Source organism: Bos indicus, chromosome 29 (genome assembly GCF_029378745.1).
Source record: "Bos indicus isolate NIAB-ARS_2022 breed Sahiwal x Tharparkar chromosome 29, NIAB-ARS_B.indTharparkar_mat_pri_1.0, whole genome shotgun sequence".
NCBI classification, from domain to species: Eukaryota; Metazoa; Chordata; class Mammalia; order Artiodactyla; family Bovidae; genus Bos; species Bos indicus.
In genome coordinates, this window is record NC_091788.1 from 36,527,893 (window position 1) to 36,555,852 (window position 27,960).

General features: G+C 45.6%; 1 protein-coding gene across 3 annotated transcripts; it reads left to right on the top strand.

Moving 5' to 3' along the window:
- Positions 1–243: 243 nt before the first annotated feature.
- Positions 244–27,924, top strand: TMEM45B (transmembrane protein 45B). Of its 3 annotated transcripts, none has more exons than XM_019955033.2 (6): positions 244–389; positions 21,995–22,190; positions 22,659–22,865; positions 23,814–23,998; positions 24,451–24,596; positions 25,621–27,924. In XM_019955033.2, the coding sequence occupies exons 2-6, from the start codon at positions 22,010–22,012 to the stop codon at positions 25,730–25,732; spliced, it is 831 nt and encodes a 276-aa protein (XP_019810592.2). In that variant the 5' UTR covers positions 244–389; positions 21,995–22,009; the 3' UTR covers positions 25,733–27,924. The 3 variants fall into 3 exon arrangements, with proteins under 3 accessions (XP_019810592.2, XP_019810591.2, XP_070639042.1); XM_019955032.2 differs by lacking the exon at positions 244–389 and adding an exon at positions 396–535; XM_070782941.1 differs by lacking the exon at positions 244–389 and adding an exon at positions 20,381–20,401.
- The last annotated feature ends 36 nt before the right edge of the window (positions 27,925–27,960 follow it).

Genomic DNA, 27,960 nt, shown 5'->3' on the forward strand with positions numbered 1-27,960 from the left:
TGTGTCTACCTAGTAGGCAGATTTGTTGGCAGAATGGTGGAGTAAATGAATGAATATATCACCAAGCTTCAGCCAGAAAACTGGTCCAGGACAGCATACTGGAGCCTGTGGAAAGTGCTCCCTCACTAGTTTGCTGGCCTGTTCACCCTGTTTGCTTGACTTGGTAAACAGTCTTCCTTGTTTACCTGCACTGTCCCCTTCCAGGCTCTCTAATTGCTTTGCATCATAGGAGGTCAAGGTTAGTCACAGCCAGTCATAGGTGACCTGGCCCGGCCCCTGTGGGAGCACACGCCTTAGGGAGTGTCTGGAGTCTGGGGAAAACCGGGCGGGAAGGTCAGGGGCGTGGAGACCAGCGCGGGCTTTGAGACGGGAGGCCCAGCACCTGGCAGGTGAGGGAGGTGGAGCGGGGACAGGGAGGGCTGGTTGGTGGTGGCCTGGCTGAGAGGGAGGGGCCGTCAAACCTGCTGGGTGGTGGCTGCACTCTGCGCGCAACAAGGCTACGGACGGACAGACGGCCCGGAGGTGCTCGGCGCAGGTGAGACGCTGGCTACGGGCAAAGGGCTCGGAGCGCGGCCAAGGAAGGGGGCTCGGTCAGGGGAGGCGGCGCGACTCGAGAGGACAGGGAGGCACTGGAGGCCCAGGGATGGAATGCTGATCCGGGGCCCCCTCGTGGCTGGCAGATGGCGCACTGGCGGCTCCACCTCGCCCCGAACCTGTGTCGGATGGCGGGCTGCCCTGGGGTGAATATTGCTGCGTCTCCAGCCTGGCAGGGCGACCCTGTCGCCCGGAGAGACGAGCTTCCAAGTGTGAAGCCCCAGACTCCGTTCTGCCCCAGGATCGGAAACTCCCGCGGGGACGGCTGGTGTCCCTCCTGGAGACCTGAGCTGTATTGCGTCCATTGCGTCCGGGGCTCATGGCGCATCCACCGCTACCCTCACTGGGCAGTGCCACCCCCACGAGGGTGCCGACCACATCCCCCCTTAGGCCAGGAACCCTGGAGGTTCACAGCAAGAGGCGATTGACAGATATTGTCCCCGGAGCTATTATTTAGCTTCCACGAAGAGGCTAGTGGGCCAAGAGATGTGAGGGGCAAAGGGTGAAGGCTAGCGGTGCTTGAAGAAGTTTTAGGTGTTCCTGTCTGGATCCAGAGGGAGAGCCCCTGGAGACAGGAGCTAACCCTAGACGTGAGAAGGGTTTGTGTTGCAGCAACGGGGAAACCAGTCACTTTCTGAAAGAAATCATTTTAAAATTTTAGCCAGGCGCCTGTCTAAAAGTAGTGGAAATGACCCCTTCCTTCATGTTCTCTTCCACCACGGCCCTCTGCGGCTGCCATTTTCCCCGCATCCCTGACCCTTGGCACGGTCGCCCCACCCATGGCTCTGCTTGGCTCATAAAGTGACAAATGGATTTTACCTGTATTTTTACATTCACTTTAATAGGTGATATAGCTTATGGTTAAAGGAAATGTGTCCTATTTTTAACCCGATGTGCAGCACATTCAATACTATCTGGGGTTTGCTCCACGTTGAACACCGTTGGGGAGAAAAATGCTAGACTGTGAGCTATGGGGCCGACACCTGCTCTTCATGACTGAGAGCTTGTCTGCTTGATATGATGTAGTTACACTCTGTTCCAGAGTCTCTGGGAAAGATGTGGGATTAATATGAGGGCTCTGTTGAATATGGCCCCTTAATTTTACAAGGGGCCATATTCAACAGAGCCCTCATATTAATTTTACAAGGGAGGGCACCTGACAAAGGCTGAGGAAAAAGGCGTGGTTTCTGGTTATGCATTATCTGTTCTGGTACTACAGGAGGCAAGCATTCAATTTTCTTTTCAAAGAACTTAGATTTCCTCTCACTTCTTCCATGCACAGTGGAAACAGAATCACCCTGACTTGCTTATCTCACACTCTGCAATTTTCCTTACATTCTATGGGTTCCTTCCTGCCCCTACTGGGGATGTTGGTTATGATGGGCTAGGTGAAGTTACTGAATCTCACCAGTAACTTTTAAAGTATATTGCCAATATATCCTTGGTAATGTGTCTTCCCTAATCTTAGCACAGGGCATTTCAAAACTGTTGGGATTTGGCCAGGGCTGAGGGAAAAGGGGGATAAAAAGAAAGAAAAACTTCCACTTTCTTATCTCACTACCACCTTCAAGGAAACATTGGCTGCCATGCTCATTGGTCAAAGTACAGCTGTAGTAGCCTATCAAAGATAGGATGTTATCAAACAGCCTATCTGTGTAGGCTGTTATCAAAAGATTATCTCTTTCCCTCAAATGCATCTGCTCATTGAAAATGGATAAAGGCAATTTTCCTGTACATAGAGCCACTCCCATAGCCAAAGTTCCTGTTATTGCAAACCTGTTTATGACTGTAAGAGAACAGAAGTCACTACTGTGTCATCAGCTAATGGCTAAATCTGTAGACAAATGTCCAGTCTACACTTGTTTTTATAGACAGGTTTTACAGCAGTATCTAGATTATTCACAGTACTATACAATATTGAATATGGACAATTATTAGCCAAAGATAAGTGATGTAACTCCCACCTTTTGTTTGAACCCAGCTTCCCTTTTAACCAGCCAGCCTTCTCCCCTGGGGTTAGAAACAGATATGATTTCAATTTTAGCTGTTTTTATTTCCCTTGTCTGTTCACCTACATAAAAATAAAATGGGTCTCAAGGTACACAACAGAAAGAAGAAGGAGACTCAAAAGATCTGTCCACCTTGTGTGAAGAATTAAATGGCAAACATCAAAGCACGCTCATGTATTCCCCTGGAAGGATTGAGATGTCTAAGCCATTATCCATATCTTCCTGGTATCAAATCATAATGGGGTTTTACAGAGTACTGGGCACTTTCCTTAATAAGCAGCATTGTGAGGTCAGAGTGTTGTTGCTGTTTAGCCACTAAGTCGTGTCCAACTCTTTTGTGACCCCATGGACGGTACCCCGCCAGGCTCCTCTATCCATGGGATTTCCCAGGCAAGAATACTGGAGTAGGTTGCCATTTCCTTTCCAGGGGATCTTCCCCATCCAGGGATTGAACCCACATTTCCTCCATTGGCAGGCCGGTTCTTTACTACTGAGTCACCAGGGAGGTCAGAGTTACAGCCCTATTTCATAAATGAGAAACTGAGACTTAGAGACAGTTTCTGTCCCAGGCCTATGTGGCAAAGCCAGATCTCAAGCCAGAAATTCCTCTATGACACCACAACTCCTTGTCATGTGTTCTTTGTTGCTTAATTTGTTTAGTTTAGATGGGGGGGCGGTGGTTTGTGTTTTGTTTAATATATTCTGACTTGAACTCTTAGAGTCTAAATATAGAAACACTCTTTTGGATACATTTCATAGCCATCTTTGCTCAATGTGATCACAAAATATTTTAGAGCTGAGGATAGCCTTAAAGATTATTAAAACCAATCTTCTTGTTTTCAAAGAAGAAAAGTGGATTCAGGGGAAATTAAACAAACACCCCCATGAAGCTTCCCCAAATGTACTTTGCTAATGAATTACAGAGAAAACCTAGGTCTCCCAGTGTCCAGACAGTTGCTATTTCTGACATGTGGTCTCCTGAAAATTTCCTACCTACATAAATTGAGTGGTTTATTTCCATTGACTCTGTTGCTTTAAGGTCTGTGACAGCAAACCATAGCCCCTCTGAATCCTGGACTCAGATACCTGTAGATTCTTCTACTTTAACTGTATTCCACACTACATGAGGGAAAGAATCTTAGTTATCAGGCCTATTGTGTTATTCCTATCACACTGCCGAAAGCCCCTCCCCCCCAAAAAAAAGTGTTCAATATACAGTATATCAAACACACTTTTGAATAAGTATGAGATGTCATGTGTAGCTACAAGTCACAGAAGACCCTGCTATGGGGGGCTCAGTAAATAAGGAGTTTGTTCTCAGCACCAGATGTCTGGAGGCTCAAAGTCCAGCGCTAGAGTAGGCTCATTCCACTCTTATCATGCTTTCGTCCTCACCTGAGGATAGGCAGCTCTTCTGTGCTTAATAGAAAGAAGGGCAGAAGGCATGTACCGCTTGAGTCTGTCCCTTTTTTATAATATAATAAGTCTCCTGTAGCGCAGGTGGCTGCGCCGGGCACGCCGAAGCGCAGGCGAGAGGAGCCACCCCACGTCCGAGGTCAGGGGCAGCAGCCGAGAGTACCAGACTGCGACGGCGCAGGAACAGCAGAGAGGAGCTACCCCGCGTCCGAGGTCAGGGGCGGTGGCCGGGAGGAGATACCCCATGCCCCAAGCCCAAGGCCAGGGGCGGCAGGCGGGAGGAGCTACCCCACGCCCCCACGTACAAAAAAGATCTTCACGACCCAGATAATCACCATGGTGTGATCACTGACCTAGAGCCAGACATCCTGGAATGTGAAGTCAAGTGGGCCTTAGAAAGCATCACTACGAACAAAGCTAGTGGAGGTGATGGAATTCCAGTTGAGCTATTCCAAATCCTGAAAGATGATGCTCTGAAAGTGCTGCATTCAATATGCCAGCAAATTTGGACAACTCAGCAGTGGCCACAGGACTGGAAAAGGTCAGTTTTCATTCCAATCCCAAAGAAAGGCAATGCCAAAGAATGCTCAAACTACCACACAATTGCACTCATCTCACACGCTAGTAAAGTAATGCTCAAAATTCTCCAAGCCAGGCTTCAGCAATATGTGAACCGTGAACTTCCTGATGTTCAAGCTGGTTTTAGAAAAGGCAGAGGAGCCAGAGATCAAATTGCCAACATCCACTGGATCATGGAAATAGCAAGAGAGTTCCAGAAAAACATCTATTTCTGCTTTATTGACTATGCCAAAGCCTTTGACTGTGCATCACAAGAAACTGGAAAATTCTGAAAGAGATGGGAATACCAGAACACCTAATCTGCCTCTTGAGAAATTTGTATGCAGGTCAGGAAGCAACAGTTAGAACTGGACATGGAACAACAGACTGGTTCCAAATAGGAAAAGGAGTTCGTCAAGGCTGTATATTGTCACCCTGTTTATTTAACTTATATGCAGAGTACATCATGAGAAACGCTGGACTGGAAGAAACACAAGCTGGAATCAAGATTGCCGGGAGAAATATCAATAACCTCAGATATGCAGATGACACCACCCTTATGGCAGAAAGTGAGGAGGAACTCAAAAGCCTCTTGATGAAAGTGAAAGTGGAGAGTGAAAAAGTTGGCTTAAAGCTCAACATTCAGAAAACTAAGATCATGGCATCTGGTCCCACCACTTCATGGGAAATAGATGGGGAAACAGTGGAAACAGTGTCAGACTTTATTTTTCTGGGCTCCAAAATCACTACAGATGGTGACTGCAGCCATGAAATTAAAAGACGCTTACTCCTTGGAAGGAAAGTTATGACCAACCTAGATAGCATATTCAAAAGCAGAGACATTACTTTGCCAACAAAGGTCCGTCTAGTCAAGGCTATGGTTTTTCCTGTGGTCGTGTATGGATGTTAGAGTTGGACTGTGAAGAAGGCTGAGTGCCGAAGAATTGATGCTTTTGAACGGTGGTGTTGGAGAAGACTCTTGAGAGTCCCTTGGACTACAAGGAGATCCAAGCAGTCCATTCTGAAGGAGATCAGCCCTGGGATTTCTTTGGAAGGAATGATGCTAAAGCTGGAACTCCAGTACTGTGGCCACCTCATGTGAAGAGTTGACTCATTGGAAAAGTCTCTGATGCTGGGAGGGATTGGGGGCAGGAGGAGAAGGGGACAACAGAGAATAAGATGGCTGGATGGCATCACTGACGCGATGGACATGAGTTTGGGTGAACTCCGGGAGTTGGTGGTGGACAGGGAGGCCTGGCATGCTGCGATTCATGGGGTCGCAAAGAGTCGGACATGACTGAGTGACTGATCTGAACTGATCTGATATGAACCTTCAAGTTGTGAACTTTCAGAGATGTGAACATGAATTCCATCTCCATCAGGTGTGAGGGAAACTGCAGCCTGCCCTCCATCCTGTTGCTGATGATCCTTCAGCTCAACCATCTCCCCCCTCCTCTCCTTCCTCCAGTCAGTAACTCTTCTTGCCTGTTTAGGCAATACCAGCCCCTGTGTACCTGCTGTTGTACTGTACTACTGACATTTCAAGGTACTGTTCAGTTCAGTTCAGTCATTCAGTCATGTCTGACTCTCTGTGACTCCATGGACTGCAGCATGCCAGGCTTCCCTGTCCATCACCAACTCCTGGAGCTCATACCAACTCCCAGAGTAGTACCCACTACAAGGTACTGTACTATAGGATTAACAATATTTTCATTATTTTTGTGTATGTTTTTTATACATTATCTGTGTGAAAAATATTATAAACCTATTACAGTACAGTACTATACAGCCAATTGTATTGGGTACCTAGGCTAACTTTGTTGGATTTACAAACAAATTGGACTTACAAACGCACTGTCAGGGCTTCCCTGGTGATCCAGTGGTTAAGAATCTGCCTAGCAAGATACTCGTTCGATGCCTTATATGGCAAGATCCCACAAGCCATGGAGCAACTAAGCCCATGAGCCACAACTACTAAACCAGCACTCTAGAGCCCTTGAGCCATGCTCTGCAACAAGAAGTCTGCACACGACAGCTGGAAGGTAGCCCCTGCTTGCCACAACTAGAGAAAAGCCTGAACGCAGTCATGAAGACCCAGTGCAGGCAAAACAAAAAAGACAAAACAGACTCAGAACGGAACTTGTTTATATGTAGGAGACTTACTGTAACATTAAGATCTTCCCAGGAAGCTCCACCCAGTAGACCCCTTACATCTCACTGCTATAAAAATTACACCACACAACCACCCCAAACTGTAAGGAGCCTGAGAAAATCTAGTGTTTTAGTTGAATGTGTTGCCAATACAGTAAAATAAGGACCCTGTGAATAAGGAAGAAGGGATATCTGGTAAAGCAAATAGCAGCATCTACCACAGTGTGCTTTATGGGTCACTGACTGTTTTCTACATCTGCTGTTGTTTTTCATTTTATTTACTTTTTATTGTTTGGTTAACTAAAAAGCAATAAACAAGACAGTGGATCTAGGGAACTTTTTGAAATTGTAGGTTCCAAGTCTGGCCCTGAGAAATGCTGATTATTTAGATCTGGGATGGGTCTATGAATCTGAACTATAAACTGGGCACTGCAGGTAATCTGAATGCAGGTGGTCACAGGACTACAACTTGAAAAAAACTGAATTTGGAGGAGTTTGGTAAAGGCTGCTTCATTTTATTCCAACAGCTTTCTGTCTCACTCCTCTTGAGGCTATCACTTTTTTTTTTTATTCCCCATTTTGGTCAAAACAAATAAAATAGAAAAGATAGGAAAATTAGAATTCGAATTCAAGAGATCCAACATCTAAGTAATTAATATGTTTCAGAAAGAATAGTAGGAATTATATAACAGAAGAAAACCACCCACAACTGAAGAGTATGACTTTTAGATTGAAAAGGTCTTTAAAGTGCCTAGAACAATGACCAAACCAAACAAAAAAAGCCCAACATCAACTTACAACACTGTGAAATATCAGAATATGAGGATAAAAAAAGAGAAGGCCATAAAAACTTATAATTTTAAAGAATCTGCCTGCCAATGCAGGTGCCACAAGAGATGTGGATTAATCCTTGTGTCAGGAAGATTCCCTGGAGAAGGAAGTGACAACCCACTTCAGTATTCTTGCCTGGAAAACTCCATGAACAGAGGAGTGTGGTGGGCTACTGTTCATGGGGTTGCAGAGTTGGATATGACTGAGCACACACACACATACACAAACATCTGTTAAGTTCTACAAGGTTTTTGCGGAGTCAGTACTAAGCTACCTCTCCACTTTCAATGCTTTTTGCTATGTTTTTCTTATATTTTCTATCATATTCCCAAATAACATGCAAATATTGGCTCTTTTTTTATCCACCATTCTAGATAATATCTGCTGACATCCTACCTTGAAGGATGAGGTTTATTTTTTAATTGAAGGATAATTGCTTTACAGAATTTTGTTGTTTTCTGTCAAACCTCAACATGAATCAGTCATAGGAAGGATGAGGTTTTAGCTCTCTTAAACCCTCATAATTCTACCTCACATTCACTTCCCTTTCTTGCATGGTCTCTATAGTCATATTCTAATATTTTCAGATATAGTAACATTTAGGGTTTACATTTTTATGCCTATGTAAATATTCACAACTCAGACATGTGATAAACCAAGATTTTTTACACCTCCTTTCTTGTATACCTTTTTCTCTGCCCACTGGAGTTAGTCATTGCTGCATCTTCTTCAAATGCTTAGGTTTTGAATACGCATTACTATTAAGCTGGCCAAAAAGTTCATTTGTGTTTTTCTGTAACGTGGTAAAAACTGAGTGAACTTTTTGATCAACCTGGTACTTCGAGCCTAACCTTTGACAAGGTGGTAAAATCTCAGTAGAGTTAATCAACATCAAGTAAGTAGCCAGTTTTTTTTTTTTGGTTTTTTTTTTCCCTTGGAAACATCTCTGCCTCAGCCAGCCCCCATTCCTTCTCTGAGCTCCTTCTCATCCTGGGAGCTCCTGGTTGGCCCTCCTTCCTGAGTTTCCTCTGGGTTCACCAGCTCACCTTGGAGGTCTGTGATCACCAATGACTGGGACATCTTTTGCAGCTGATATGGCAGGAAACATTCCACTCCTCAGTATTAATAGAATGAGAACAGGTTTATCTGGAGTTGGCTGAACTCAAGTTTGAGGGAAGCTAAGTGTTTTCAAAACCTGTCTATGGGAAATGGGAGGAAGAGCTTGCCAGAGCAAGAAGGGCCACTAGTGAAGCTGGAGGCTGGGCAGCCATCTTGTTCACTGAGAAAGTGCTGGACAACTTCACTGAAAGTGGGGTAGGGAAATATGTTAAACTTTTCTTCCCTTGTTGCTTGAAAAATAACCCATCTTTCAAGTCCAGATATCCCCCTTTTACTCTAAGTATGTTGAAGTGGCAACTGGTAACTGGCCCTCTGTTGATGACATCTGTAAGCTTTCATCTTCCTTCACCATGGCTCAACCTGCTCAAATTCTTTTAACGTAAGTTCTCTGTGCCCAAAGCACTGTGAGGCCAAACAAACTGAAATGTCAGAGTTTGGAGCAGAGAAAGGTTTATTGCTAGGCCACGTGAAGAGATGAGGTGGCTCAAGTCCTAAAAAGCCTTTAGTCCCCAAAGAGTTTCAGCAAAGCATCTTTAAAGGGCAGGTTGGGCGCGTGGGGGTGGGGATGGGGGTCGCAGAGTAAAGGTGTACAGTTCTCTGACTGGCTGATGGTGAGGCAGTAGGGCGATATCACAGGAGTTAACCTATCAGTCCTTAGGCTCCAGGAGGTCTGTGGCTATATGCTCATGGTCATCAAGTAGTTAACATCATCCACTTGCTGGAGAAGGGGAGGTTTGTACATCTGCAAAACAACTCAGGAAATGTGCATCAAATACTGTCATCTGGGTACTTCAGTTCAGGCTCTCAGTCGTGTCCGACTCTTTGTGACCCCATGGACTGCAGCATGCCAGGCTTCCCTGTCCATCACCAACTCTCAGAGCTTGCTCAACCTCATGTCCCATTGAGTTGGTGATGCCATCCAACCATCTCATCATCTGTCATCCCCTTCTCCTCCTGCCTTCAATCTTTCCCAGCATCAGGGTCTTTTCCAATGAGTCTGTTCTTCGCATCGGATGGCCAAAGTATTTCAGCTTCAGCTTCAACATCAGTCCTTACAATGAATTCATAAAGGAGCTAAAGCAGAGGATATGGGGAAAGGTCCCATAGAGTGCTTCTCAGTTACAGTCCCTTTTCATTTTTTGTTTCACAAACGGATTTTAGAACGAGGAAAGGCCATGGAAATTACCTCTTCCAAACTGTATCGATTTAACTGTTGGAAACACACACACACACACACACACACAATGTGAGAGTTTCAAGTTAAGTTTTATTTGGGACAAAATGAGGACCACAGGCTGAGAGACAGCATTTCAGATGGCTCTGAGAAACTGCCATCTAAGGGAGGAACTGGGATATATATGAGTTTTGCATCAAAGGACGGGTAGTTTCCTCTGTGCTCAGGGACTATCTCATGGAGAAGGAAATGGCAACCCACTCTACTAATCTTGCCTGGAGAATCCCATGGACAGAGGAACCTGGTGGGCTACAGTCCATGGAGTTACAAAAAGTCAGACAAAGTGACTAAGCATTTCACTTTTTCCTTCCACCCTGTTGGAGAGGGGAATTGTTCCTGGATGGTTCCTCAGCTAGAACTGGTCCATTTGTTTTGTAAGATAAGATTTATTTGAGTTGGGAGCCAATTCAATTGGAACCTGTTCTTTGGGGAACTGGTTCTTGTTGGGATAGGTGGCCTAGCTGGAATTTGTTCAGTTGTTTTTCAGGGTAAATTTATTTACCTGAGTTGGAAATTGGTTCATCTGTGCATCAGTACTGGACTTTGTGTCATTTGTGTAAGAATTTGCCTACATCTTTTGTGTTTTGGTGCCATCAAACTTATAAAAATGGGAAGTATTTCATCTATCCCGAAGCAAAACTCTTTGGGGCATATATTAGATACATTATGATCAGAAGAGTAATGGCCCCTCAATGGTTCATAATTATACAGTCTCACAGTTAGAAGCATTTTGCAAAAGAGAGAAACACTGATAACAAACCAAGGAGCTCCCTCGGTCTTGAGGCATCCATTTCTGTTGACTTAAAAAACAGTCACAACCTGAAAGTTGAGAGTTACGTTTTATTCAATGGGAATTTTTAGGACTTCAAGCCCAGGAAACAGCATTCAAGTGACCCTCAAAAGAACTGCTCCGAGGAGTGAGTGGAGAAGCCAGGTTAAATAGAAGCTTGCAACAAAAGGGAGGTAGTCTGAACATCAGAAATATTCTGTGAATTAAAGAAAACCAGATAGCCTAAGTTAAGGAATTTAGTGCTTTTCTATGTATGGGAAGATGTAAGAGTCTGGGCTCACTGAAATCATTCCTTTCGTATGCATCTCAGCTATGTGGGGCCAGTGTCCTGTGATTTCACATCCTGAGTTCCTCCATGCTCACCGCAGGGAGTGGCTGCAGCCAATGGTTATGAGATCACGCAGATATTCTCCTCCTCCCTGAATGCCCTGAGGGCTCAGAAGCTTACACTGGAGAGCCAGATTCACTGATGATTGTGAAATCCTTGTTTACTATATGGCAAGAAATATTCCATTTCTGAATTCTGATTTCCCCTACAGGAGACCCAAGTAATTTGACAGTGGAGAGCTTCAGCTGCAGCTTGAAGCTCTGCCTATGAAGGAAAACTCCCTTTATAAGGCATTTTGGACAAAGACCACAGGTCTAATGGGACTGAGAAGTCACATTAGTGTGGCTTTCTTGTGGCTATGTTTTGGTTTATTCTGGTTATTCTGGCAACACGCAGACATCTAGTACTAACTGCTGGAGCTTCTTTTAAGGTGTCCCACCCCCCCACCCCCACCCACCCCCACTTCTCATTTCTTTCTCCTCAAGGCCTCTGCAAACAGGCAAGTGGCTATGGAAGCAATTGAGGGACTCTGGACCAGGCTTACTCTGGCATGTTTTGAAGGTCCCACAGCCCACTGTGCCCCGGGAGCTACCACCCAGTTGGGTGAGGACTCTCTTCTCCTCTTTCTCCTTTAAGCTGAGAAACAGGACAGTTAAAACTGTGTGGGCATGGGTCAGGCCTTAAAAGCCATTAGGGCACCCGCTACTTGAAAGGTCCCATGACAGGATAAGGCGGGTCACAGAACAGGCCAGGCTACCAGCAGGGTGTCGTCCCCCACAGCAAGATTTCCATGTGCCATCTGGCACATACTGGTTCAAGTAAAACACTGAGCCTACTCCCCTAGCCACCACTTTCCTGGCAGAACCATAAGGCAGGCTATTCAGCCTGTCTTTCCTCTTACCTTCACCTCTTTCCCCTTTGGTATTAAACAAAGGGGAAACCTAGTCATCCTAGGAGAAACCTGCCTACATCTTTGAGCTGTAAATGTCCCATTTGGTCTTCTCAGGAACCCTCCTCTTTGTTGTCTCTTAAAATGCCAGTTTTATAGAGGGTAAAGTAATTTAGAAGTTGGCTTGTCCAAGGTAATCAGAAATCCTAAATTCTCTTCCTGCAAATATTCAGCTGTCTAACCAGGTGAGCTTGACTTGTTCCATGTGGCAGTAACCCAATTTTAATACAACCTCTTTTGTAAACCGATCGGTTTTACATTGCTGTACCTGACTCAGGGCTGAAATCTTGAGATAAGTGAGGCCTCTCTATTTGTGTGTTTGAATGTGGTGATGGAAGTTTATTGAACAGCTAGGTCACTCCCAAGTAAAATAAGTAAGATACTGAAACATTACTGAACACGGGCTTCCTTATACAGAAACTAAAGATACCTTTGACTGTTAATGAATGTTTGGTGCCATCTTGAGATGTTCTCTAAGAAAGCAAATACTTTTAGAAATTATCACTGGTATTTATGCTCACCAATCTACAGAATGCTAATATAAAGGTCAGCTCATGGTTGCTGAAGGAAAGTAGGATGTGTGTTTTCAGTAAAGAAGGCATGTAGATTGGAATTGCATTTTATTAAGTAAAAAGGAAGTAAGTCTGACTTAGAGGTGACTGCTGCTGCTGCTAAGTCACTTCAGTCATGTCCAACTCTGTGTGACCCCATAGATGGCAGCCCACCATGCTCCCCCATCCCTGGGATTCTCCAGGCAAGAACAATGGAGTGGGCTGCCATTTCCTTCTCCAATGCATGAAAGTGAAAAGTGAAAGTGAAGTCACTCAGTCGTGTCCGACTCTGACTCTTAGGGACCCCATGGACTGCAGCCCACCAGGCTCCTCTGTCCTTACCTCTAATGATGAGCAAAATAAGTTATGGCTACAGAAAAGTTTGTGGAAAGTGACACTGAGGAAAGAATCTTGCTCATGCTCATCAGTTTTCTGATGATGTTGAACTACATTTATAACAAATTTTAAGTTCTTTACTTTTACATGATTTGCTCTGTATTTGCCTTTGAAATCTTTGTTACTTTGGCTAGGTAAATAACTATTGTTTCACAATGACCTATGACCCTGTTGTGTTTTAAATTTTTTAAAGTTACTTTTGACAAAACTTCCCAAATCAAGTTTTAATAAAGTTCTTTGGACCTCTAGCTAACTTTGGGATGCTTCAAAGAGCCCCTAAAACACCCCAAAGGGAGATATTAAACTAACTGGGTTCACTTAGTATATTAAATTACATAGGAAGTATTGTCAAATGAGTAATACATCTTCTTAGGTTATATAGTGTGGTAAATGGTACAGGGATTCTACATACCATGTGGAATTCTGATACGTCCTGGTAATATATTATCAGTCATAGTTCTAGTTATTATCTGAAACAGTTGCATGTCACAACAGTAATTGGGTTGTTTTGTCAACTGCACTATCATCAGGCTTAAACATGAGTTCTTAAGTCTTTTGTTATTATAGACAGTTATGGTTTCACTGTGATGCCTTTGCAAAAACACCTCCCCTCCAAGATTTATAAAAAGGACTTTTGCATAAATATAAGTTTCTGACTTTCTGACCATAGTGCTGAACTGAGTAAGAAATTGATGAATTCTAATGGGAAACCTGATGGCTTCATAAAGCTGTTAACAAAAAGGATTAGTTACCTAGGACTGAGTGAACTGGTAAATATGGTCATAATTTTTGTGGTTTCCATCTAAAAATTACTGGTTCAAATCTATATTTTCCAGGTGTAAGAAAAACCTTCTCCTTAAACTAATTATGACTTACAGTAACTTGGTAAATTTTACCTTTTGTGAGCAGAACTGAAACATTTACTTTTCCCCCTTTCTACCTGGTCGATCCTGCCAGTAACGTATGCTTGTCTCAAAGATTAAGCCATGCAAAAGTATGTGTGACCAGTACAGTGAAACTGCAAACAGCTCATTAAATCAGTTATGCTTTCTTTGGTTGCTCAATTATTGCAGCTGGATTACAATTAGTTATACTGATCACTGTTTGAATTTGTCCTTTGGTGTGCACTGTGTCTGCCTGTGCACTCTGTCACTGTCAATGATACTAGCTATATTACTTACATCCTGTCTAACGTATAAGATTGTTGTTTCTGACAGTAATCAAAGTGTAATCAGGTCTCCAACAAAACGTCTATGGCTAAACATCTTGAGAAAATGGTCATATTTATAACATAAAATAATTGCAGTAGTGTGATTCTAGGTATGGGAAGAAGCAGCAAGGGAAAATGTCTTCCGGACTATAATTAGAGAGAATCCAGAGAATCTTTAATTATTGATGGGGCCTAGTCCAAAATTTAGCAACTGGAATGGCATATCAAGAATTTTTGCCTGAACTGGGATGAGTCTTCCAGCACCATGGGATAAAAGTTGATCATGAAATGTCTCCCAAATATTGGTCAAATTCTTAACCAAGAGAGAAAGACCTGAGAAGTGCAATCAGCAGTTGCAGCCCTCCAACATGAGCCAGCGAGCCCCAAGGAAGCAGAACACCTGCCATCTGGTGATCATCAGCTGAGGCCACTCCCTATGGTGAACCCTGAGGAATACAGGACCACAGGCCCCAGATAGCTGACACGCTATCAAGGAAACAATTTAAATGAGCCCTGACTCTTGCATCTTCCCATACTAGAAAAGCACAATTCTTTAACTTAAAATGCTGCCTCCTGGGTTTGAAGTTCAATATTTCCAAGTCTATAGGAATAAAGTAGGGAGGAACAAAGGAGACAAGTCTCAACATTTGGGACGCTGGCACTGGGGGTGGACACTCTGAAAAAGATCCATCTGACGTAGCAATTAGAAGAGTCATTGCCCCCTTTTCCACAAGACTTTCAAATGAACTTGGACAGTGGGAAATTGTTTCAGGGGAAAATAAATTCTAACTCCAGGTTGGAACTGTTTATTTGACCTGCTTTTCACTGCTTTTGTTGTCATAATCATGCATAATGGCCTGCCTCCGAGAATCCTGCCCCTCTGCCTGACTGTTAAAAGTGCCTCGGTTCAGGACTCTGTCCACCATAGATGGCAGAAAGGGAGAAATTAGCACATTCTCTGCCTGAGGCTTACCATTTAGGAGATGTTTGCAAGATAAATGGTCTTTTTTCTTTGTTTCCTCACTTCCCCCCATCTCTGATCTATAAAAGAACCTACCATCCAAACCTGGACAAGATGGCTATTTTGAGACAATAGTCTGCATCTTTTCAATCTCCTGGCTCTCCAAATAAAGTTGTATTCCTTGCCTCAACACCTTGTCTCCAATTCATTGGCCTATCGTGTGGTGAGCAGAGCAAGCTTGGACTTGGTAGCAGCAGGAGATATTCCATTTCTTTTCAAACAATGAAATCCTGATCCTGAGAGCTTATGTATCTTACTCAAGATCATGGAGTAAGTGCACAGCAAAATTTGGACCCCGGTCTTCTGTCTCAGAGGCTAAAGTTCTTTATTAGAGCTTCAAAAATAATGGAACTTAGCCCAGGTTTGTTCTTCAGCCCTTAAGACAAGATCCCAGTACCACCTGATTTTCATGACAGTTTGAAGAGGCAATCAAGAAACGTCCAGCTCCAATGCCATCCCTTCTGTGGAGCCTTCTCAAATTCTTGGGGACATTGAGAGTTACTCTATGTCCCCAAGCAATCACTGTCAGGATACCTCATGACGTTCAACTTTCACAAGTATCTAGTTCCCTGCTAGATTATAGACCCCTTGCTAGTAGGGATCCTTTCTTATGCATCAAGTCTTGTATTTCATAGGTGCATTTCATAGGTGCATGTTAAGGAGAAAAAAACAAGGAGGAATGAGATCATCTTTTGTTGAGGAATCAAATGGAGCTGGGAGGTAACTAATCTCATTTTTGTTGTTGTTTTTTAGCTGTACTGACTCTTCACTGTGGCAGATGGGCTTCTCAAGTTATGGCACTTGGGCTCCAGAGCGTGCAGGCTCAGCAGTTGTGGCTCACAGGCTTAGTTGCTCATGCATGTAGGATCTTAGCTCCTTTATCAGGGATAGAACCCATGTCCCCTGCACTGGAAGGCAGATTCTTAACCACCAGACCCCCAGGGAAGTCCCTAACTGAGCTCTTGTTCGTGGTAATTTTGTTCCATATCATACTGAATTCATGCCAGAAAAAGGTTCAGATTCATTCTGGTCTTACTCCTTTTGACCATGCTGTTTTAAGAACCCATCTCACAGAGAAAATAACAAAGGCATAGTAACTGTCAAATTCTGAAGACAAGTGATGGACTCCAGAGGTGCTTGAAGTCTCTTAGGCTAGCACAGAGTAGGGATACACCTTGCCTGAAGTTCAGGACTAAGCCACAGTCCCACTAGCCTGTTGGAACTTCCAACACCACACCCTGCGATTCTTCTGCACTCTATTACTTAAGAAGCTCACAGGAGTGGTTAAACAAGGAGCCGTGTCAGCAAAGTGACAGAAAACTGAGTCAGGCACAGTTGGTTCTATTCCAAAGTAAACACAGACCAGAAATCATGAGTGTTTCTCCAAGGAAGGACAGATTCAGAAAGTATAAAAACCATGCTCTGCGGTAAAAGAATACGCTATCTTCTTCCCATAACCTATTCCTGACTGACCAAACACATCCCCTGTTCCCATTTAAAAAAAAAAAACACCCAACCACTGCCATCTCCAAGGTGACATGAAGGTTCACAGTGACTTCCCCACCTCCGGGTCAGCCACTCAAAGCAAAGGACAGGAGCCTTGTTGGTTCTGAGAGAGGACTAGGTTTCTCCCTCATTGAAGGTGGGAATGGGAATTAGAGGACCATGGAAGAGACAAAGCTGACACTTATTACACACTTGTTCTAGTTAACTCTGAGACATTTTCGATTCATTCTCACAAGATCCCTGTGAGGTAGACGTTAAGGTCCCTTTTTAGAAGGAGGCATACTGAGATTCAGTGAGTTTAGGGGACTCAGCCAAGGTCTTTGACTTTTGAGTCCACTGTTTTTTTCCATTCCCAATAGAGACAATTTCAAGACTTAATGCATCCCTCCACCCACCGCCCTCACATACATACCCCATGGAAGAGAATAACATCTGGTCTTTTTGGTAAAGACAGTAGTGATAGTAGGGCACAGAGAGCGTGCTGGGCAACATCACCCAGCTGCAGGGATGCCTGGCTGCAACCACCTCTCAGCCTTTGTACCCACACTACATGCAATATTTGTTTTTCAAGTAAGCTTCGGTGATACTTCCCTCTGTAACCTTCCTCCTCTTTCCCTCAGGCTGGAGTCCTCCCTTTATTGTCAAAACACTGTACACTGTATTAAAAGTTAATATATGTGTCACAGTAACGAAATTACCCTTCTTCAGCACAGTTTGACGTTACTGTAGGCAAAACCCTCTGCTGAAGATTGATGAAATACATTTTCAAGAAAAAAAAGGAGACAAGGGCACCAAGACAATTCAATGGGGGAAAGAAGAATCTTTTCAACAAATAGCAGGGATAACTAGATATGCAAAATAATAAAGCAACCATACCATGTGCCCAGGGGACAGCCAGAAATGCTTAATAAACAGCATGATATACCCTCAAATTATCTTCCATAATTTGATGTTCACTGCTACATAAAATAAGATCGTATTATAAGTGGTCTTTTCCATCTTTCGTGTCTCCACCAACAGAACCTCATAGAAAGCCAACACTAATTCATTCTTGACAGTGGTCACATAACATTCCACAGTGAAGACTATCCCATGGTGAAGCAGAGGTCCAGGCTGTAACAGCTGGTAGTCTATGCATCTATATCCTGTCATCACAAATTTGAGGAAATTGGCTTTAATGCTCCCCTTGCTGTGGATGCCAAGTCCTTGATTCTGCTAATTTTGAGAAAGAAAATGAAACACTTGAGAAAGAAAATGAAATTCATTTTTCCTGTTTCTTTTTCTGATCCTCTCACTCACCTCCATACACCCTTTCCTTCACAATTCCTACTTTCCCCATCTATAATAGAGGGAAACACTGGATTTGTTTTAAAAGGCACTGCATTAACGACAGGCAAGTGGCGCCAGCCCTGGCTTCTCCTTTCCTCTGCACCACTGCCCCGCCTCCTAGGACTCTCCTTTCCTTGCTCCCGACTCTTCCCCACTCTCACCTCCTTTTCTTATTTTGACAACTTCTACCTTGTCTTACATTTCAATTACCTTAAATGAAAAAGAAAGAATACAGATTGAGGGAGATGGTTAAAAACTAGGAGTCTAAGGAAAGATATGAAGCCTTAATGTTCCTTTTCCAGTGATCTCAGCATGAACAGTTGCCCAAACCTCTAGCTTTCTTGATTTCCAGCTTTAACTCAAAGCTACTATCCTTCAAAACATTTAACCCTCCCTTCATACTCCCATTTTATCTTGTGTGATACCAAAAGAGAATAAACATATTAAAAGCAAGGGAATTTGTCTTTGTGGAAAGTGAAAGTTGCTCAGTCATGTCCACCTTTTTGCCACCCCAAGAACTATAGAGTCCATGGAATTCTCCAGGCCAGAATACTGGAGTGGGTAGCCTTTCCCTCCTCCAGGGGATCTTCCCAACCCAGGGATTGAACCCAGGTCTCCCGCATTAATTCTTTACCAACTGAGCTTATCCGGGAAGCCCGTCTTTATGGAACCACTTTCTAATGTTTTCTTATCTGTAGCCTTTCCTTAGATTGAAGTATTTTACAGGATTCTGTGTATTCAAGGACCCTCACCCCTTAAGTGTTTCTATTTAATATTTCAGAATTTTTTTTTTAAGCTAGACTTTTCAAGGACTTAGTCTATCTGAATAGTATTGTACAAATTATTGGAAGTCTACATTTTTACTGTTCTGTTTGAAATTACTTCATTTCCTCTTTTTCAAGACCGGACCCATCTTATCTCTCTAGACAATCTATAATGTAGCTAACCTAATAACCTATTGGGCTTCCCAGGTGGATCAGTGGTAACCAATCTGCCTGCCAATGCAGGAGACGTGTGTTCAATCTCAGGTTGGGAAATCCCCTGGAGAAGTAAATGGCAGCCCACTCCAGTATTCCCACCTGGGAAATCAAATGGACAGAGGAGGCTGGTGGGCTGTAGTCCATGTAGTTGCAAAAAGAGTTGGATGTGACTGGACGAGTAAACAACAACTTATCAATTTGTGCTTTTTCAATTTTTTGATATTGGAGCATAGTGATTGCTTCAGGTATACAGCAAAGTGATTCAGTTATGTATACACATGTCCTATTCTTTTTCAAATTCTTTTCCCATTTAGGTTGTTACATAATATTGAGCAGAGGTCCCTATGCTATATACAGTGGGTCTTTGTTGGCAATAATTTACTGATTTGTTAATGGAATTTCCCCTGCGCCTCTCCTCTGTCAAATCAGGATACTCGGCCTTCCAAGAAGTACACGGGAAGTTAAAACTGGTTTCTCCAGACAAGGTGCAGGTCTTAGGATCCACTGGTGTGGATTTTTAAACAGGTAGATGGGAAGGGTGAGGCTGGACAAACTGGTTGGGCGCCACTCAAGCAGACAAGAACTGTTCCCATTTAGGGTTCTGCTTTTCAGAAAAATGGGGAAGGGCAAGGATTTGCAAAGCTGGCTTTCTGCACCCTGATTAGGAAAGCAAAGGAGTGTCACTGGCTTGATCTGGAGGACAGGGTTAAACATTACATGAAAATGGAAATTTTGAAAAATGTTTTCCAGTGGAGGATTAATAAAGAATGAGAAGGGGGCCTTCCAGTTATGGCATAGATAGGCAATTCCTTTCTGCAGCCCCTGCCCCACTCCCACTCCACAGTAAGCATACCACTAGACAAAGTTACCAAAACCATCTATTTCAAGGAACTGGAAATTGGCCAAGGTAGACAATAAATGGTTAAGCTGTGGTGACTGTTGAGGTACTTGTTAAATAAGGTCCTGGAATGTCACATGGTGAGCCTCAGTTTGACAAAAGCCTACAACAGAACTGAAATAGAAAAACTGGTTACCCACAGGACCTGGAAGAGCACATTGTGGGCAGCAGGCTGAAGGCAGGGGGGCAGGACTGCAGACACAGGCCCTTACTAGGGTCCGCAGATGGACTGCTTCAGGGTTCCCAGGGAAGCCAAACTGGTCAACTCAGACCAAAAAGAGCAGGGCTTGGGTACGCTTTGCAGGCTTCTCATCCAAGGGGTACACTGTGGGGAAGGCCCTGGGACGTCAGATTTTTTTTATCACTGTGACTCAGCAGCTGTTTCAAGGGCGTGCTCACGAGAGAGTAGTGTCAGTTCAAAGCCCCTGCAGGCCACCTGCCACACAGAAGGTGCTGAGGCAGTGATGCTATGGAGGAGCTCAGCTAGACTCTCAACAGCAGCATTTATTAAGAAATGATTCAGATCTTCAGGTAAGAATGGTGGGAGACTGTGGCCTTTTGACTGCATCCTAATGGGGTCCCCCTCACTCAGTCCACATGACTTACTAAGATTTCTTTTTAATGCGGACCATTTTTTTTTTTTTAAAGCTTTTATTGAATTTGTTACAATACTGTTTCTGTTTTAGTTTTTTGGCCGCATAGCATGTGGGAGCCTAGCTCTCTGACCAGGGGTCAAACTCCAAGCAAAATATTAATCACCGGTTTGCAAGGGAAGTCCCCCTCAGTCCGTGACTTTCAAATAAGGTGGTGCTGGCCATGAAAACAAGTCACTTCGGCTACCTGGACAGACACAGCTCATGATGGTGATGGGGGCAGGCTGAGAAATGTTTGGCTTCACAGGCTAAACGTGGGAATGAATGCTGGGCAGTGAGCAGGGGAAATAAATGCACAGCTTTGCTAGCCTGCGGTCAAAGTCCCAGCTGGGTGAGCAGCAGGCCAACCAGGAATTTAACAGGGAAAACCCTAGAAGTGAGTCACAGAACAGTTGACATAAAGCTCTCCGCATATCTCTGGCTGAATGACAGGCTTTGTCATTTTACCAGATTCGAATGACCTTATACTCAAGAGGGGTACGTAAAAACCCTTAATTTTTCAGATTAGGTGAAAAAAACAGTATTTTCAACAGAACATCTTTACAGTGAGATTATCAATTAGCATTCTCATTCGTGTCTTTTGCCCATTCCTCTGTGGTCTTTTCCTTACTAATATGTAACAGCTCCGTAGTGGAATATCCATTTATCACAGCTCCTGCAGACGTCTTCCTGAACAGTTTGCCTTCTGATTGTTTTATATGTAAGATGCTTATGCAGGTCACTTTCTCTTTTTGAAGTCCCTCTTTTACCCTTATGTTTAGGCAGGCTTTTCTATTCGAAGATCAAGACGTATTTACCCATCCTGTTCCCTCCCTTCTACTTAAAAAAAAAAAAAAAAAATGTAGCTGTACCGGATCTTAATTGCAGTACTGATTTTCTAGATGCGGCACGCAAACTCTTAGCAGCAGCATGTGGGATCTAGTTCCCTGACCAGGGACGGAACCTGAGCCCTTGCACTGGGCGGTCGGGGGTCTGCCACTGGACCACCAGGGAAGCCCCCCGACCCTTTTATTTTACCCATTCTTTTAAAGCCTTGGACTTCCCTGGTGACTCAGATGGTAAAGAATTTGCCTGCATTACAGGAGACCCAGGTTTGATCCCTGGTTTGGGAAGATCCCCTGGAGAAGGGAACAGCTACCCACCCAGTATTTTTGCCTGGGAAATCCCACAGACAGAGGAGCCTGGCAGTCTGTAGTCCGTGGGATTGCAAAGAGTCAGACATGACTGGGCAACCAACAGTTTCGCTTAAAAAAAAAAAAAAAAAGCCTCAGAGCTAGTGTATTCTCCTGGGCTTGTTATCTCACTGAACAGATAAGACTTTAGTGACATAACACAGGTTTGTTCTATGAGGAGGGGCTCTTTCTTAATACAGCTTACAACTCGGAAGCCTCAGTCTTGGATCATGTTTCCTACAGAAACAACCGTTTATGTTTTCATTCAGCCGCCTAACAGGTGTCTCCTTACTGCTTAGGTGTCCTGGGACTTGATGGCGAACTTCAAGGGCCACGCGCTCCCTGGGAGCTTCTTCTTGATAGTTGGACTGTGGTGGTCGCTGAAATACCCACTGAAGTACTTTTATCAAAAGGAGAAGAGCAACCAACTGACCCATCATTACCAGCGTCTCGAAATCATCGAAGCCGCAATCAGAACTTTATTTGCAGTCATCGGTAAGGTTGGGGGTCATCTGACTCAGGGAATTCTCATCAAACCCAGAACACGCAAACCATCTCCTGGCCCCCGTGTAACAACGGTCTCCACCGGTAGGGTAACGGAGAATTTTCAGTTGGGCACCAACTATCCTACCACCGCATCCACTGGGTATCAAGCTTTGGTAGGCTGATGGTCGATAGCGCCTTTGCTGTCTAGTTGCTAAGTTGTATCTGACCCTTTTGTGACCCCACGGACTACAGTTGTGTGGCTGCATTCCTATTGCTCTTTGTCCCTCTAAGGAACAACACAGGAACGTGTCTGCAGATTCCTTGGCAAATACCTTTCATGGAAACAGTGGCATCCGAGGCAGTGATGTGGGTCCACAGGGCCGTGGCCATCCCCACCTGTCCCTGGGGGTCACTCGGCCAACTGTTGGTCCTGGAGCGGTTCTCCAGTCCCTGACCTCCATTCTCGTTTCCCTGCAGGGATCCTGGTAGAGCAGTTTGTTCCTGACGGGCCCCACCTCCACCTGTACCACGAGGACCACTGGGTAAAACTCATGAACTGGCAGCACAGCACCATGTACCTGTTCTTTGCAGTCTCAGGCATCATGGACATGCTGACCTATCTCATCACCCACGTCCCCCTGGGGCTGGACAGACTGGTTATGGCTCTGGCTGCCTTCAATGAAGGTAACAAGGTGGTATGGATGGAGATTTAAAGGGACTGGAGCACAACAGATCAGAAATATTGCAAACTTAGTTACTTTCCCCAGAAAATCCCACTCTCTGAACTTGAAAACCCTACACAGGACCTGATCCTGTGCCCTGGATGGTACAGATGAGAGACTCCATAAAGCAGTACAGGAAAGTATGGGATTTTTAGCCGAAGTCAGGTGGTGTCAGTGGTAAAGAACCGGGCGGCTAATGCAGGAGATGCAAAGGACACAGGTTCAATCCCTGGGTCAGGAAGATCCCCTGGAGAAGGGAATGACAACCCACTCCAGTATTCTTGCCTGGAGAATCCCATGGACAGAGGAGCCTGGCAGGCTACAGTCCATGGGGTCGCAGAGTTGGACATGACTGAGCAACTTAGCACACTGGGCACAGACTCCTCCTGCCCGCCTGTGCGGCTCCTCCACACACCATCAGGCAAGGAGGTAACCCTCTGGTTAGGGGAGAAGGGCTCTGCACCTCACCCTGATGCAGCGCAGTTACTGTCTGGCTCCATCAGAAGGCCCACCAGCAGCCAGGACACAGTTCCTAGTGTAACTCATGTTGACTGGGAAAGTGCAAGCATGTCGTGATCCAACCCCATCATCTGCTTCTGTACTGCAGGAAGAACTGAATAAAGGCTGAACGAGGGTAAAACTGAATTTCAGGTATACACACACGACTTGTCACACATCGGCAACGTCTCACTGTCCTGTGCTGTACCCTACCATCTCGGTGAAGAGATGCTAAGATTCATCCTGTGCTGCTTACACACTTACACACACGACCCCCGCATCAGAGTTGCCCCCGAGCGTTACATGAACTGGCTTCCTGAGGGCTAGAAGGTCCAGCTTTCACGCAGACATTTCCCAACGAGGCTGAGGCCAGGAGGGGCCGCTTGGGCCTGACGGTCTCTGCTCCACGCAGGCTTCCTCTTCTATTACCACGTGCGAGACCGGCCGCCGCTGGACCAGCACATCCACTCCCTGCTGCTGTACGCTGTATTTGGAGGCGCCCTCAGCCTCGCCGTGGAAGTAGTCCTTCGGGACAACATCGTGCTGGAACTCTTCCGCACCAGCCTCCTCCTCCTGCAGGGCACCTGGTTCTGGCAGGTAAACCCATGCCCCTCACCTGGTGCGAGGCAGGATGAAGCAGGTGTGCTGAGCAGGCCGGGAGGGGCAGCACTGACGCACCACGCAAAGGGGCTCGGGGCCCGCTTCTCTGCCGCCCATGACCTGTGTGACCTTAGCCAGCCACAACCTGCTGACGCACAAACAAGCGAGCAGGCTGAGGTTGTCCCTGACCGACCTTCCCAGCAGAGCTGCTAACACCGTCATCAGACTCTCCTTGCTAAACTGCTCATCTGCAACGTGGGCCCTGGAACTTTAAGCAAGGCCACACTGAACCCAGAGCTAACTGAGAGCAATTCCCTGCACAGAGGCTGCTCGACACAAGCAGAGGGGTGGGGTGTGAGCTGTTTGAGTAACTGCAAACACTCTGGCGGGCTTGGGGGCTTCGTGAGCCCAACTAACGGCAAGGCTGGCTCCCCTGTTTTATCCACCAGATTGGGTTTGTGCTGTTCCCGCCTTTTGGAGGCCCTGAATGGGACCAGAACAGTCACGACAACATCATGTTCGTCACCATGTGCTTCTGCTGGCACTACCTGGCCGCACTCTGCATCTTGGCTGCCAGCTACTCGCTGGTTTACTGGTAGGTCCTAGAGGAGGCAACTCGTGTCACATGTGTCCTCCTAACCAGCCCTGTCCTGGAAATGTATCACCCCACACTTTTCTTACCTCCAGTGACCACCTCTCCTAACTGAGCAGCACAAACACCCACCACTTGATGAGGACCAGGCATATACCTACTTCTGTGCAAGGTACTCTGTGCCTGCACACGAGGGTGATGAAATCTGAGAAAACAAAGGACCTGTCTGGTCACAGAGATCCGACAGACCCAGCTTTTGAAGGCAGTTCTGGTGGGTTTCAGGCCAGAGGTTTGACAGGAGTAGCTCTGCATCAGGACTCTGTCCTGGTTCACTCGGAGCCCATGACCTAAGCGCTGGATCCAGGCACACGTGACTCTCAGGTGAGACACAACAGCAGGTGTTCACTACAGCACTGGTCTCCAGGTCATGAGAGCAGCTCTGAGTGCCAGGCACTGCCTGTGCCCTGGCACTGTGGTTACACTTAGTATATAAATCCCCTGGCTTCACGCTTCCCCTGTGAAGGATGCACGTGATGTTTGTAGCTGGGGAAACCAAGGCTTTGCAAGAGTGGGTAACTGGGCCAAGGTCACCCCAGGAGTAAACGGCAGAGCCCAAGTCCAACCACCATGCACCTGGTCCTACCAGTTCTGTGTTGTCAGAGATGCCTCGTTCTCTCCTGGTTCCTGATTTCCCTACCCAATGCACAGATGCTTCACCCAGAGAGCTGCACACACATTAAACAGCAGGCAAGCAGGCTGTGGTTCCTTTTAGTTCTACTGCACGGTCTGTGAAATGATAAACTGGGGGTCGGGGGAGACCTACGTCCAGTCTCAATTACAACACTAACCTGTAAGTACTACTGACCCTGAGGCCCTTCATCTACCAGAGTTCTGTCTATGTGGTCAGAAAGGTAGTATTTGAAAGAGAAAGAATGCTCTGAGAGCCGGTGAATGCCTCTGCACCCCTGGGTGAGGGAGTAAGTCAACTTGGGGGCTCACCCATCTGCCCTTGCTGTCCCCGTTACAGCTTCTTGACGCGGGTGAAGAGGCCGGAAGACAGGGAAGTCATTGGGATTCAGAAGCTGAGGTCGGATCACACATACCGGAAGGCCCTCCTGAGTGGCTCAGATGAGGAGTAGGGGCAGCTCCCAGTCAGCAGTGGAGGGTGGTGTGTCCTAAAGGTGCTCAGCCAGCGATCAGCGGGCCGGCTCCCTGCCTCCACCGCCGCCCTCACCGTGATCTGCTCCCAGGGTCCCACCATCTTGCTTAACCAACTAAGGTCTGTATGGGTGTGCTATCCTGTCGAGAAAAATGAAGTCAACCTTCATGTGCGTCTCAGAACAAGGAGAAATCAGACTGAAAGTTTCAGAACAGGAAGTGACCACCCGGATGAATTCAGGATACAAATCCAGAAGAATTTACTGTTTTGATAATTTAGCACCGTTTCTCTCAAATGCGGCAGGTACTTTCCTATCAGAAATCAAGTCAATGACAGAACCTTTAGAGAGAGAATTCTAATTTTTCTAAGTAAAATAATCCACAAGCTTTGGTACTTTAGGTATTACTTGTTAAGCATTTCCTAACTAATCCTAATACTCCACAGGACTGCAATACCACTCACTGCTGATAAACAATGAAGTTGGGCCAAAGTGACTTTGTACTTAACCAGGAAGCCAGTCTGGTCCGGCTTAGGACTGAACTCAGATGTTCTTATTCCTCAGAAGTACCTAATGACAGGGTTCTGAGAGAGCTCCATAATGAGGCAGAGAAAAATGTCAGGTCAAGGGAGGCTTTGAATTTAAACATAGCTGAAAGCCAAGGATAAGAATCCTGCAAATCCTGCAAAGAATGTGAATCTTGAATGAGTAACAAACTCTGGATATGCAAGTCTTAGTTCTGGATCTTTTGTTCTTTTTTAAACTTCCTTCAACAAATACTTATTAAAGATTTACTTTGCACCAGCACAGCAATGGTTGTTAAGGATTATAAAATATGTGTCCAGCATGGAATTCAGCCTAAAGGGAGCGCCATAAGCAGTTCCATGCAGGGTGACTGGTGTCCCCAGGACACGGAGGGGAGAAGAAGGCGGGTGGGGGAGCCCTATAGAAAAGCACATCCAAGGCAGTGAGAATCCAGGTACGAACTCTCCAGTGAAGGAAATGTGGAGTTAATCAGGCTCTGTAAGAGTGGGTTAGGGCAGATGTGAAAGGCCGTGTGGACCCACAGTGCCACTCATTCGTACAGGATTTCCCAGACCTTGAAATGCACTCAGTCTCGTGAGGTTCTCACAAATGCCTGCACTCAAGAACATGGGGCCCTTCACGGAACAGGAGTAGCCTGAGGCCACAAAGTCACTAAGTCCCTAAGCCAGTCCTCAGCAAGACTCAGAGGCCAGCTCCTCTGTCCTGCATCCTCCACACTGCACACCAAGCCAGCAGAGGTCATTTGTGTGAAGCCGGATGCTCTGTGGAAGGAATGCTCTACTTATGTGACAGGCAACGAACCTCCCAGGGTGAGCCAGCAGCTTAGGGCTGAAGTCACACCTCCGGGATTAAGAACGAGCTACACTGACTGAATTCTGAGAAAAGAACCTGTGGGTCCCCTTTCAGGAATCACTTTGGTCTGCCTGCTAAGTATGAGCCCAAACGTTCACTGGGCAAGTCCTGAATGAACCAAGTTCTATTACTGGTAATTAATGTAAAACATGTTCTTTCCTCAGGGACTGGAGATGAGAAGGAAGAACCTAGTCCCAGTCTTCCTTTCACCAGGAGGGGACAAAACACTTTAGGGAATTGCAGCATTTTCTCCAAAGTGAGGGATCGAGGTGTTGAGGGTCAGACACAAATGTTAAAACTTGTTTTCACGCCCCCTGCACAGCACAGGTTGAGACACCTTCAGGGAGGTGTGTGTGATGAAGTACAAACCCATCATGATGCCCTGCACCAAATCTAGTCTCAGATACGTGGTCTGAATACTTACACCAGCCTCTGAACCAAATTCTTCTGAATTTGTTCCCCCCAAACCCCCACAATAGTTCCCATGTCTCTGTAAGACCCCTGAGGTCTGCCCGGAAGCAGCCACAGCTGGTGCCTGTGCTGGCAGTGGCACTCGAGCAGCCTGGGGGGTGGAGGGGCTGCCACCCTGGGGACCCACAGACAGGCTGGGCAGGTAGCACCAGGTCACACATTACCAGGGTTCTGAAAAAAACCTGTCTGCTAGGATGTAAATGTCTGTGGGCACCAGGGAGACGGTCAGAGTCAGGTGACTTTAGCAAATAAAGTGGGGGTGAGGGTTGAGGCTGGAAACATCATTAAATCACTTGTTAAGTAAATTCAGAAGGGGTTTATTTTAACCGGCAATAAATACC